Source organism: Hydra vulgaris, chromosome 08, assembly GCF_038396675.1.
Source record: "Hydra vulgaris chromosome 08, alternate assembly HydraT2T_AEP".
Taxonomy (NCBI): domain Eukaryota; kingdom Metazoa; phylum Cnidaria; class Hydrozoa; order Anthoathecata; family Hydridae; genus Hydra; species Hydra vulgaris.
The window spans coordinates 62,026,740-62,040,000 of record NC_088927.1 but is presented as its reverse complement, the minus strand read 5'-3'; the positions used below and the strand labels follow the sequence as shown (position 1 = coordinate 62,040,000).

At 28.0% G+C, this 13,261-nt stretch overlaps 1 protein-coding gene and 1 long non-coding RNA gene across 2 annotated transcripts; one reads left to right on the top strand and one right to left on the bottom strand.

The window, feature by feature from the left end:
- Nucleotides 1-4,684: 4,684 nt before the first annotated feature.
- LOC136083532 (tigger transposable element-derived protein 4-like) lies at nucleotides 4,685-6,319 on the bottom strand. The gene has a single exon (XM_065802934.1). It carries the CDS (start codon nucleotides 6,317-6,319, stop codon nucleotides 4,685-4,687), a length of 1,635 nt encoding a protein of 544 aa, XP_065659006.1.
- Nucleotides 6,320-12,392: 6,073 nt separating this feature from the next.
- On the top strand, nucleotides 12,393-13,019 carry LOC136084416 (uncharacterized). The gene is made up of 2 exons (XR_010640553.1): nucleotides 12,393-12,473; nucleotides 12,840-13,019. It is a non-coding gene; the product is annotated as an uncharacterized LOC136084416 (long non-coding RNA).
- Nucleotides 13,020-13,261: the final 242 nt, after the last annotated feature.

Sequence of the window (13,261 nt, the reverse complement as noted above, 5' to 3'; positions counted from 1 at the left end):
AATAAAATGTAATAATAATTAATTATTCAAGCATACATTCATCAAATAAAACAACGACAGTATTTTATTTGATGAATGTTTTATACTTTATGCTTTCCACCAATGAATGTTTTTTTTCGATTTCTATTTCATTTTTTGTTGTAATTGTTTCTAAAGTAGAGGGTACAAAAGTCTTTCAAATTAGAAAAAATTGGTTGTCTAGCAATAATATTCATGAAACTCTAGCTTTCTTTTTAAAAGTTAAAAAAAGTAGTTATTGGAAAACTTGTATATAAGTTGTGCGCATACCTTTATCACAATGCCTTCGAGAAATTTCTTAACATGGGCTCTTTTGTGGGTTCCTTTTATAATAACTTTATTACTACTCAGTTTGTAGTTTCCACATTTTATAATATCGCTTATTTCATAAGGTCCTTTAAACCGTGGCTTGAAAGCTGCGCCTTTGCTTCTCCTCCTTCTAATATCAAGTAACAAAACTTTGTCCCCAATTTTAATGCATTCTTTATTAGATTTGATATTTTTTGAAACTCTTTTATCGTAATATTTTTTTGTTTCTTTTGAGCTTCTGTAATATTCTAAAATTTATAACTATTGTAATTAGAAGAAAAAAAAAGATGGTATCTTAAAAAGTAAATTAAAGTTAAGTGGTATAAGTGATTACTTTAGTGACCAAATTGGTTAAGTTTTCAATATGAATTTTATTTTTTTCGATTTCAGCTTTAACTTCATCTTCATTTGCGGCGAAAATACCGACCTCCTAAATAACAATGCATACTGGTATTGGTATACTAAATTATGAGTGTAAAGTAAATAAAAGTGTTTAAAATGATATCCAAATATACTTACTTCTTTGAACTCACTTCTGCAAACAGGTAAACGACTACCAAACATCAACTCAAAAGGTTTTAATTTCATTTATTTCAATGAAATATTTGAATTTGAGTTTTGTTTTTTATTACCAGTACCTAGCACACAATAACTTTTTGACACATTTCATAAACTTCGTTTTTCATCTTTTCGAAAACTAGCTGGATAAGTGCTCTCTGTTAAATATGCTAAAATATTTTTAAAATAATATTCGTTTTTTTCCACCTTTTCCATTTTTAACTTTTGAGTTCTTCAAAATTGTAATGAGTATATCAAACCTGTTTACATATTCTGAATTAGGGACTATTTATATACATACATAATCGTAAGAAAATCAATATGTATGTCTTAATGGCTCATACGGAAAGCAGTTAGGCTACATATACAATATACAATAAATGTGCTGCACACGTTTGACTTTTATTATACTAAATTATGTCTTTCATACGGGAAAAAAACACAACATTTAATATCATTTATTTTGTAGAGAAATTTATTGTTTTCTTTTAGTTTTGTCTTTTAAAATGAGCGTTCTGTCTCCTTTCTGTATGCCTATCTTTGTAACGCTTATATTTCTATTTTTTAATACTTATGTTTTTTTCCTCTAAAAACGTCTATTTCCACATCCCAGCTAGCACACTTACGTTGGGCCAACGTATGTAAAACCATCGTAAACGTCGGCTGTTTTTTCCAATGCAAAACCAACGTTGATCCAATGCCATTTGTTTAATGATGAAATTAATACCGATGGAACTAAAAACAGCTGGCTCATTTATATTAGTTCAACGTATGTAAAAACATCGCAAAAAATTGATTGTTTTTACGATGTAAACCCAACGTTGATCCAATGTTATTAAACCGACGTTGATTTAATGTGTATAAACCAACGCTGAATTAATGTATGTAAAAACATCACAAAAAGTTGATTTTTTTTACGATCTAAACCCAACGTTGATCCAATGTTGTTCACCTGTCGTTGATTTGATGTATATACATACATTGGAATAACGTTGGATTTTATACAGTGGATTAACGTTACGTTTGCATAGAGAAAAGGCGGATATACAAATATACATTTGTATAATTTATGAGAATTATTTTTCATTTAGATATTTCAGTTCATCATGGAAATAAATTTGCTTATATATTTTTCTCTTTTTTATGTAATGAAATATCAAGCCACAAGCAAAACAAACATAAATAATGTCTGTTTAATCAGATGCAAAATAATAACCATAATTATATGTAGTAAAAATTGTTAACTCAGCATCAAAATGGCGGAAATGCGTATATATAAATGCATTTATATGTTTATATAATTACCTAAAGTCTTCTCGACCTAATGGCTAAAATCAAGTGTATCTGTTCTTATTTCGGCTCCGGACCATCTCTCAATTGGTTTCGGTGTTGTTGGAAAGCAGAAACAGCACAAGATCGAAACCGTGACAGTCGATAGAGGTTCTTGGCGTAGTCGCTTTTTCAGTGTCTCCTTCTACGTTCGGAAATTTCAAAGCGATCCGTCTACTCCGGACGTGAAATGGAGATAAACCATTAAGTTGGCGCTGCTCAGTTTCGGCTGAGTGGCAAATAAACCCTTAAATGGGCCTAAACAAACCCTTAAATGGGCCAAAATACGGAGTCTCGGCTCCCAAATAACACCACCTTCTAGGGCCCTGTGTAAGTCTGGTTTCAGCTTCAGGTCACTCTAGTTGGTTGGTAAAAAGTAAAAAAAAAATAAATAATAAATGCATTTATACATATATATACGATTATACACGCGCAGAAATACATAATATTTTATATTTAAATGTGTATGCATAACATGAAAAAAAATAAATTCTGTTCCGATAAAAGGTAAATAAAGTTGAGGAAATGTAAAATATAACGTTGAATCAACTTAAAATACAACGTTTTACCAACGTAAAATACAACGTTTTACCAACGTAAAATACAACGCTTTGCCAACGTAAAATACAACGTTGTGCCAACGTAAAGTTGGCACAACGTTGAATTTGAAAAAAGTTACAACGTTGAATCAAAGTAAAACATTACGCAATGCCGACTTAAAATACAACATTGAACCAACGTTGTTTTTTGGTTGTTGACGACGCCGCATTTGTAACCAAAATGATATAAAAACAACGTTGGTGGTCGATGTTGGGCCAACGCAACGCACAACATTGTTCTAACGTTTTATCAATGTATGTGTGCTAGCTGGGATGCAAGGGTTGCTGACGGCTTCGCCGAAAGATCGTGACTTATGTTGTGGTCTGGAGAGGCTTTTTGTTGACTAACCTGTAGGACTAGCCCTGGTAGGTAAAGTGTGACTCGGTAAGGCAAGTAGTAGAAGGGGGATAAATTTCAATGCCTACTTAGTATTAAGATTACACGTAGAAAATTAAACTACTTAGATTAAATTAAGTTGAAGAAAAATAAAAATTTTTAATAAGTAGAATAGAAACTTTTGAATAAAAAAATAACAAGAATATTATTTAAATATTTTCAATGTTTTTTAAAGATGTTTTGAGACCAGTATTATGCGTAATAAAATTTGAATAGCTCTGGGTTTCTGACACGTCAGACGAAGGTGCATTCAAAACAAAAATTTGTGCGCTCAACTTTTAACCTCAAATAATAAATATTTACTAATATAATTTCACTTCACTTTGCTTAAACTCATTCCTTTCCTGAACTGCTCAAGTCGAACTGTTTGACAAATATTATAATTACCGGCAATTTATGTTCGAAATTTTGTTACCACGGCTACGCGTTTGTACTCGACTCGTTGAATTGAAATTAAAGAGTCTTTTATATGCCAATCGATATAGTCAATTTTATTATCTAACTTAATCATTTTAATTAAACCACCACGCTTTCATCCTTATTTTAAACTTGTCAAATTCCTCGCTATCTGGCTGTCATTATAAGCACGACTTTTAATTGTTGTTGAAATCGACGTCGTACAATGTGAGACACGGTTTAAAGAATTTGTATCATTAAGTAAATAAAGAAACCAAATATTCTAAGTGTGTACGAATATAAATTTTTTATAATTGCTCCATTGTTTCGTTGTCGAAATGATTAAAATATTCGCCAAAGCATTTCGATGTCGCAGTGGGCTTAAAACAACAAAAATCAACATACTGTTTTGATTTCAAATTAGTTAACAGTAAATAATCGCAATTCCCAAATTTTTATGTTCGTCTTTTCCATAATATTATACAGTACTATAAATATACTACAATGTAGGGGAGATGGGGGCGCATTGATCGCCGTAGCAGTGTTTTGAAAATTGCGCAGAACCTGAAAGAGATGTAAAAACTTATTAACTACGAAACACATGTAGAACTATCTGGCTTTTGGAATATATAAATATTTTGATTTAAAAAAATGATAAACATGAATAATTTTAACTTTTAAACAACCCTCTCAAAAGATCAATGTACCCCAAACTATGGGGTACCATGATCTCCGACTTGGGGCACATTGATCTTATATGGGTAATATTATCTAAACGTTTAACACTTCTATAACTAAATCTTGTAAATAATTTAGTCAAAGGGTAATATTGTATAACATATAATACATCTAAATTTTTTAATTATTTTTTAAATATAGCAGTTAAACCCACTAGTCTAATTTTTAATTAAAAAATGTATAAATCACAGCAGCTATAAGCTACCCGCTTTATATACGTTTAAAACTTTACAACAACTTGAAATTTATAAGAACTGAAATATAAAGACTGAAATAAGAATACAACTTTTAAGTTTACAAAACTTGTTAAAAGTACAATATTTTGATTAAGAATATTTCATCATTTGTGAAAGTCAAGTTGTGAAGCAGCTTTTGGTTTACATTGTGTTTTATTCCTAAGCAAGTAATTCTTAGTTGCTTTCTTATCTTTTGTGGAGACTTTTTGTTGATTTTTGGTTTGCTTCAAAATTTTCTTTTCTTTTGACAAACGAATTTCATTTCTGACAGGAGTATCAGTCAAGATCCTTGTTTTTAACTGCCTACTTTTAACTTTTTTTTTTCTGGCAGATGCTTTTGGGTAAGGTTTTAAAACCTCAGGTGAGATTATAGAAGCAACACTTGTTGACACTTTGTTTAAAATACTTGTTTCAATATTTACTATAGTTATTTCAGACTCTATGTGATTAACATGTGCTGGTATCATTTCAGATTCCATGTTGTTGACAGGAGTGATAGTAACTGTATCTGGAGCAGCTCTATCTGTAACTGATGATGGTAAATATTCGTCATCTTTGAAAATTTCAGAATTGAATGGCTCAATGCCAGCTACTCTAAATCCTGTCTGTATATTAGATGGTGAGAAAGCTTTTGTATACGGTTCTCGAACTATTGAAACAATATCATAAATGGTCATTGGTCTTGGGTTTGAAACCATCCAATTATCACATGCAGAATTGTAAAACCTTTTCAATGGTCCAAAAACAGTTCTATCTAATGGCTGCAATTTATGGCTGCAATGGGGAGGAAAACTTATCATTGTAATTCCATGTTGAATTGCAAGCTCCAAGCCTTTAACAGAAATATGACTTTCATGACTGTCGAGAAGTAACAAAACTGGAGATTCCTGAGAACAGTTTGAATATTTAACAAAATGTTTAATCCATTCTATGAAAACTTCTGAGTTCATCCAACCAGAAGGATTTGCAAATCCCACACATCCAGGAGGTCCTTCCTTAATCATGTAATCATGAAACTTTACCCTAGGAAAAATAAATAATGGAGGAATGGAATTTCCAATAGCATTAGAGGCACAACATGCAGTTACCAATGTTCCTCGTTCTGCAGATGTGATTCTTCCAACTTGTTTGCTTCCTCTACCAGCTAAAACCTTTACCGGCTTTTGAACGGTTGTTAAACCAGTTTCATCAACATTATATATACAGTTAGGATTATATTTATATCGATTTCTTACCGTTTTAAGATTTTGAAAAAACTCTCTTACAGTGTGTTTGTTAAAAGCTGTTGATCGAGCGAAGCTCGTTGCTTCAGGTGTTCGTAGAGACAACTCTGGTTGTCTTTTCATAAAACCTTGCAACCAATCAATGCCTGCAATTTTATTTTTGATCCATGATGATGGGCATATCTTATTGTTTTTTAAAGCAAATTCATATGCCAATAATCGCGTTGACCTAGTTGAAAGGCCATAGTTCATTTTTGATGCAATTAGTAAATAACTTGATAAACTTTTTTGATCTTCTGCTGTAAAAACTTGTCTATTGTTGTAGTTAGGCTTGAAAGCTTCATTTGGATTAAGCCTCTTTTTACGACAATATCTTTTTAAAGTCATTCTATCTATGTTAAACTGACGTGCTACAACATTCAGTTGTGTTCCTTCTAAAACTTTATTAACAGCTACTTTCATTGTTTCACTTGGTATAGCAACTTTATTTGTTTTTTTAATTCTATTTCTAACCATTTTAAGATCTGTAAAAAAATATATCAATAAAAACATATGTTTTTAATAAATGCTAATATTTAACATAATAATATTATGTTAAATATTTTTTAATTATTATGTTAAATATTATTCTTTTGATATTATAAAATAATAGTATTATTATTACTAGCTTATAACATAAGTAGATTTAAAAAATGAAATGCTAAAAGCTATTGTTTGTTTATATATAGTTTTTTTTTAAATTATAAATACAATTCCATTCGTTTAACTGTATTGCTTATAAACAAAAACATGGGGCACTTCATCTTCTATGGGGCACTTTGATCCTCCGATCAATGGGCTCCGAATAGTCAAAGATCAATGTACCCCAATAGATATAGGTAACATATTGATAGCAATATCTACTGTATAAATTGCAGCCAAATAAAAATTATATATTATATTATACACCTAACACTTACAAATTTAAAATAAAATTGTTGTTAACCCATACAGACATCTAAATTAAAATATATTTGAATTATAGTACGATTTAAAAAAATCACTTTTTATGACGAAAAACAATATTATCTTTATTTTTTTTGACGCTGATAACCTTATGAAAAAATATTACGAATAATCAATTAGGGAAGCATAATGGTTAATTAAATTGTAACCTCACTTCTAGTAAGGCAAAAATGAACGAGTAAAAGCCAAAAGATCATACTGCCCCGGCGATCAATGCGCCCCCATCTCCCCTACATACAGTATTGGTACAGTATTCTTTATCATTACACATTGGTATTTGATGTTTTTTAATAAAAAAATTCACAATGATTTTACATTTATCATTATAAATATATATATAAATCGATTTCTAAACTGGACTTGAGAAGATGCAAGATTGATTCAAGAATCAGAGGCACCTTCTCTCATACCACCCACAAAAAAACGTTAATTTAATCATACTTTAAAATTGTTACTTTATTGGGATAATAAAGAAGCTTCTTTTATTTAATAAAAGATTCCAAATATTTTCTAGCCCTCTCTCAAACAACAATGACAAACAGTAATTATTTCTTTTCCTTAAATGTTTATGCACTAGCACATAAAAACACAAGGATAAAAATGTGTTAGTTGTGTTCTTTTTGAATCTTTAGAACTCATTAACTCGTTCAAAGCCTTATGCATTTTAAAAAGCCTTTTCAAAGTCTTGGTTGAACAATTTTGCATTTTTTAATTGTTAGATCAATCGCATCTAAATTAAAAAGAAGATTAAATTAAACATTAAAAAGCTAAAAAAAATAATGAAAATAAAGAATACAAAAATTTTAAATTTATTATAAGCTTTGTAAATAAACATAAATTGTATACATATATATCTTATATATTTTTAATTATCTTCCAACAAGGCTGAAAGAAATGAAAAAGAGCTACCACTATTTCAGTATATGTGTTGACTAATTATCACAATAAGAAGCTGAAATTCCTACATAAAATATCACATCCCCCTTATCCAGGCTTCTAAAATATTACATCCCCCTATGTAACATTTAAAATACTGCACAGTATTAGTATTTGGTATCTGGAGTACCACAGTGTTATTGATAATAAAGCTTCTGGATCCAGTTTTCAAAGTAATATGATCTAAGTAATGTTTAAATAAAATAATATGGTTAAAATGCATATAGTTATACATATAACTCCTGATAGTTAACTATATGTATAACTATTTATACATATAATTTGTTATAAAAACTTATTTTTTAAGGTTATGCTTGAATAAATTAGTACCAATTAATTCAAATTCAAGATTTAGTTAAAGTTCACGTTAATGTTTTTATTTATTCATTGTTTTTGTTAATTTTATATTTATATGTTCAAATTTATCAGTTAGTACTATATTTTACTACAGTAAGAATGTTTATCATTGTTGAACGTGATTTTATGTTGTTATTGATGTTAAATTTATTACGTTTCAATAACTCAGATTGAATCTTAACTGAATTATTGTAAGCTTTGTAGGGGTTTGTTGTATATCAAATGGTGTTGTAAATAAAGTAATAAAGTAAAAATAATATATATATATATATATATATATATATATATATATATATATATATATATATATATATATATGTATATATATATATATATATACATACATACATACATACATACATACATACATACATACATACATACATACATACATACATACATATATATATATATATATATATATATATATATATATATATATATATATATATATATATATATATATATATATATATATAAATATAACATTAAAACAATAAAATTGATACATAATTTCACTTTAAAACGAATACCATTAACATTGTGATGATAATAGCATTAGGAAACTAGTATTTATGTATTATTATTATACTATAAATAAATAGTTTTTTAATTCATTTCATAAAATGGAGACTGACAACTGATAATTAATGGAAATAAATACAAATTATAAAAATCATGTATTATTACTAAATACTATATTAATGCTAGTCTACAAAGTTAAAATCAATTTAGAGCATTGTTATTAGTTCTTTTGCGATTTGCACTTCCACTTCTGTCTCTCAAATTTGTAAAATAGGTGGTCAAAGCTTGCTCAATAGGTAGGTTCTCAGCATAGCAATGCTTTTTTCTTACACTTTCTAAAGAGAAATATGGCAAATTGATTACTTATTTTACTTAAATCGTAGGGTCATCTATGCATAATAATGTCAGATGATGACCCGATTTGTTGAACAACTTCACCCTTTATCAAACTCAGTCAATTTTTTGCCATCTCCCATTGAAAATGATGTCAGTTTTTGTTATCGTATTATGATGGTATATCTGAATTGGTAATATAATATAAAAAATGCATATACCATCAATTTTTTTCTGGTTCAATTATACATTTATTCTCAACAGTACTAAAAGTAAAAAAAAAAAAACATAAATTGTTCTTTCAGATAAGCAAGCTAATTTCTGAATTTAAATTGTTTTTCCTATGATCCTCTACAGTTTTAAGCAACAAAAGCAAGAAGTTTTTAGACCACATTGTTGGTGTAAATACCTCTAAAACCTGCTCATAGCTAGCATAAATTGTTTTACTTTTTTTTAAAATAAAATATTTTACTTTTTTTATTAATTCAATTTTTTAATTGACATTATTTTGGTCTCAACATCCCCTCCCCATTGTCAGTTATTGTTAAACTCACACTGCCCCTCTATCTACTGGCATCATTTATGGATGATCCCATAGCCTAAATACTATATATATATATATATATATATATATATATATATATATATATATATATATATATATATATATATATATATATATATATATATATATATATATATATATATTATTTTTACTTTATTTACAACACCATTTGAGATACAACAAACCCTTACAAAGCTTACAATAGTTCAGTTAAAATTCAATCTGAGTTATTGAAACGTAATAAATTTAACATCAATAGAAAAGTAAAGCTGTCATCACTTAAAATGTAAAGGGTGTTGTCAAAATATGTTGATAGTAAAATTAAGTTACTAATAAAATCACGTTCAACAATGATAAATATTCTTACTGTAGTAAGAATTAGTACTAGTTAAAAAATTTGAACAAATAAATATAAAATAGTGAAAAAACAATGAACAAATAACTTGAACTTGAACTAAATCTTGAATTTGAATTAATTGGTTCTAATTTGTTCAAGCATAACCTTAAAAAATAAGTTTATATAATAAATTTTATGTATAACTAGTTATACATATAGTTAACTATCAGGAGTTATATGTATAACTGCATGCATTTTAAAGCATTTTATTTAATTTATATATTACTTTAGATCATATTACTTTGAATACTGGACCCAAAGACTTTATTCCCAATTACACTGTGGTACTCCAGATTGAAAATTGAAAAGTTTCTGTAAATATCCTGTTTTTGTTCCTCAATGTACTTCGTTAGTCCCTTAAGTTTTATGAACCTTATTATATATAAAGTTAAAAGTTTTGGAGCCTAAAAAAAGTTAAAGAAACCTCCTTATCTCCTCCCTATTTTATTTTTTTTTAATAAAGAAAATTTGACTTTCAAACCTGCATTTCTTTGTGGGACACTGCAGTGTCCCATGCATGCATGCTTGGTTTTTGACAACATTAGAACTTGCATCAGTCAATTGTTTGCAGATAATATACTCAAGAACTATATTCAAATATCATATGAACATGTTAGAGAATGTTCATATGATATTTGAACATCACAAATTTAATAATATTGTTGTGATATGTTTTATAAATAATTCCATAATAGATTATGATATGAAAATAAGATAGGATATGAAGGCAATGATCGAAGAATAAATTTACTTATAGAAATTTAGATGTTTGTTTATTAGTTTCAGAATATTATATTATGTGTGACCGCGGCCTTCTATAATAACAGGCCTTAACATCGCGCAACAAAGTTGTTAAACTGAAGGCCAATTCCTAATACTGTGTTAACATTTTCATCTTTTAACATTAGATGAAAGTTTGTGTTCGCGCTTTTTTAATAAATCTTTAAAATGTGATTGGTTTATAAATTAGATAGCCCAACATCAAGACAATAACGTTGTTATCGTCTTGATGTTGATGTAAGGTTCAAGACGTTAACTTTGTAAGGTAATAATATTTTAATTTTAATTATTAATAAAACGGTAAGTTTTTTTAATAATTAAAATGCCTTAAAAATGCCTTTAAAATGCTGTGTATCTCTTTGCAAGTCGAACTATCTCAACTACAACAAAAATATCAATTTATACAACTACAATATCAATTACAACTACAACAAAAATGTCAATACTCAACTACGACCAAAATATTAATTTATAAATTCCCGAAGAATCTAGAGGAGAGAAAAAGATGTAGTGAAGCTATCCTAAGAACTGGTTTTATTGTTACAGACTATACAGCATTATGTCAACTGCATTGGCCAAATGAAGCACCTTTTGAAAGCAAATATGGGAAGCAACAACCTTTAAACCCACCATCTGTTTTTAAAAATATTCCGCCTAGTTGTTTAGCCACACCAGCAAGTAAAGTTAGAAAAAATGTAACTTCAAGCGGTTTTCGAAGCATTTTACCAGATGAGTTAAATGATTTTCTAAAAGAGGATGAAATTATATTTGACGATATTCAATCTTTGTTAAGTGATAATAACAATGTTATTGTTTTCCAGCTTAATAAAAAAAGTTTGCACATACAATCAAAAATGTACAAGCTTGGTGTTCCATTATTTATTTTAGTAATTTTCAATGATTATTCATTTGTAGCTAACCATAATGGCACAATTTGTAATATTTCATATTTAGCTGTAAACAAATTAAAGTTAATAAAAACAAAATCAGCTTTATTTGAAGCAGTTAGATTTTTAAAAAATAAAGAAAGTTCGCTTCAATCAAATATTCTATTCGAACACCTTAATGCTATAAGAAAAGTTAATGTTGGTGAAGTTTTATATACTTCAGATATTATATGTAGAGCATATGAGTATTTTGCTATGCGACGAAAGTTTATATGATTGTATGTGTATTGACTACAAGTTGCCAAGTATAAGGACTTTAACCCTGTTGAGATATATTGATAAAACTTTTTTTTTGCTTGAATCGACTTTTGTTAGTGTTTTTTATTGTTGGTGATTTTTATTGTTACCATTTTTAGCAAAAAAAATTAAAAATACAGTTATCTTTCTAATATATAGATATATACTTTGTTATGGTTCTGCTTGTTATTGATACTATTTAATATTACATAAATATTCTTTATTTGAAATACGAAAAGCATGATTATCTTTTAACAATTTTTTGATTTTCTTTTTATATTTCCGTTTTTACTAGAGATTATTATTAGAAAACATAGGCTGCCATTACACCCTACCTAATATAAAAATATATCAATATAAGTAAAAGTGAAAGTTTAATCGGCCTTCAGTTTTTACGGCATTTTGCGCGATGTCAAAGCCTGTTATTATAGAAGTCTACATCATTGAAAAAGTAGGTTTTAACATTTTTGTTTTTGTTTTTTTGTTTAACTACTTATCCTTATTGATCACTTTTTTTCAGGATTCTCCTCATGGGTTCAAGATCATTACGCATAATATGTGTTCAATTACGCATAAACGTTAGTCATTGTAAGTAATAAATTAGGAAATAATTATTTGTGAAATATTGTAGTCATTAATGACTTCAAACTGGCTAATAATTAAAATTGCTCGACTAATAAGGTTCCTTATTAAAATTGCTCTCTCTCTCCCTCTCTCTCTCTCTCTCTCTCTCTCTCTCTCTCTCTCTCTCTCTCTCTCTCTCTCTCTCTCTCTCTCTGTCTCTCTCTCTGTCTCTCTCTCTGTCTCTCTCTCTCTCTCTCTCTCTCTCTCTCTCTGTATATATATATATATATATATATATATATATATATATATATATATATATATATATATATATATATATATAAATATTTATACTTATATATATTTGTATTAATATTTTTTTTTTTTTAGAAAATGTTTGAAGAAAGTTAGAAGATTCTAAAAACCGATATATATAAGCCGAAGCGATTTAATTAATTCAATTGACAAAAAACGGCGTGTAAATCGCAAAAGAAAAAATAATATTTTTAATATTCGTTTTGGATGTATTGATTAATAGCATTTATTTTTAAATAAATTCATTTTGCAACACGTTTTTTAATTTTATAAAATTTCGTCATAATAGTTTAAGGTAAATCCCACATAGGTTATAGGTGGAAAACATCACATGTAAAAGATCAAAAATGCTACACGTTTTGAATACCGAATGGGATAAAGTAGCAAATACCAGATTAAGTTAAGCCTCTCTGAAAGCTTCGATGATTAATTTTAAATTACTATTTAAGTAATTTTTAAATTAAAAGAATTTTTAAAATTATCATAGAAGCATTCGG

Coding starts and splice junctions, on each gene's coding strand:
- LOC136083532 (XM_065802934.1), bottom strand. CDS start 6,319: ATGGTTAGAAATAGAATTAAAAAAACAAATAAAGTTGCTATACCAAGT.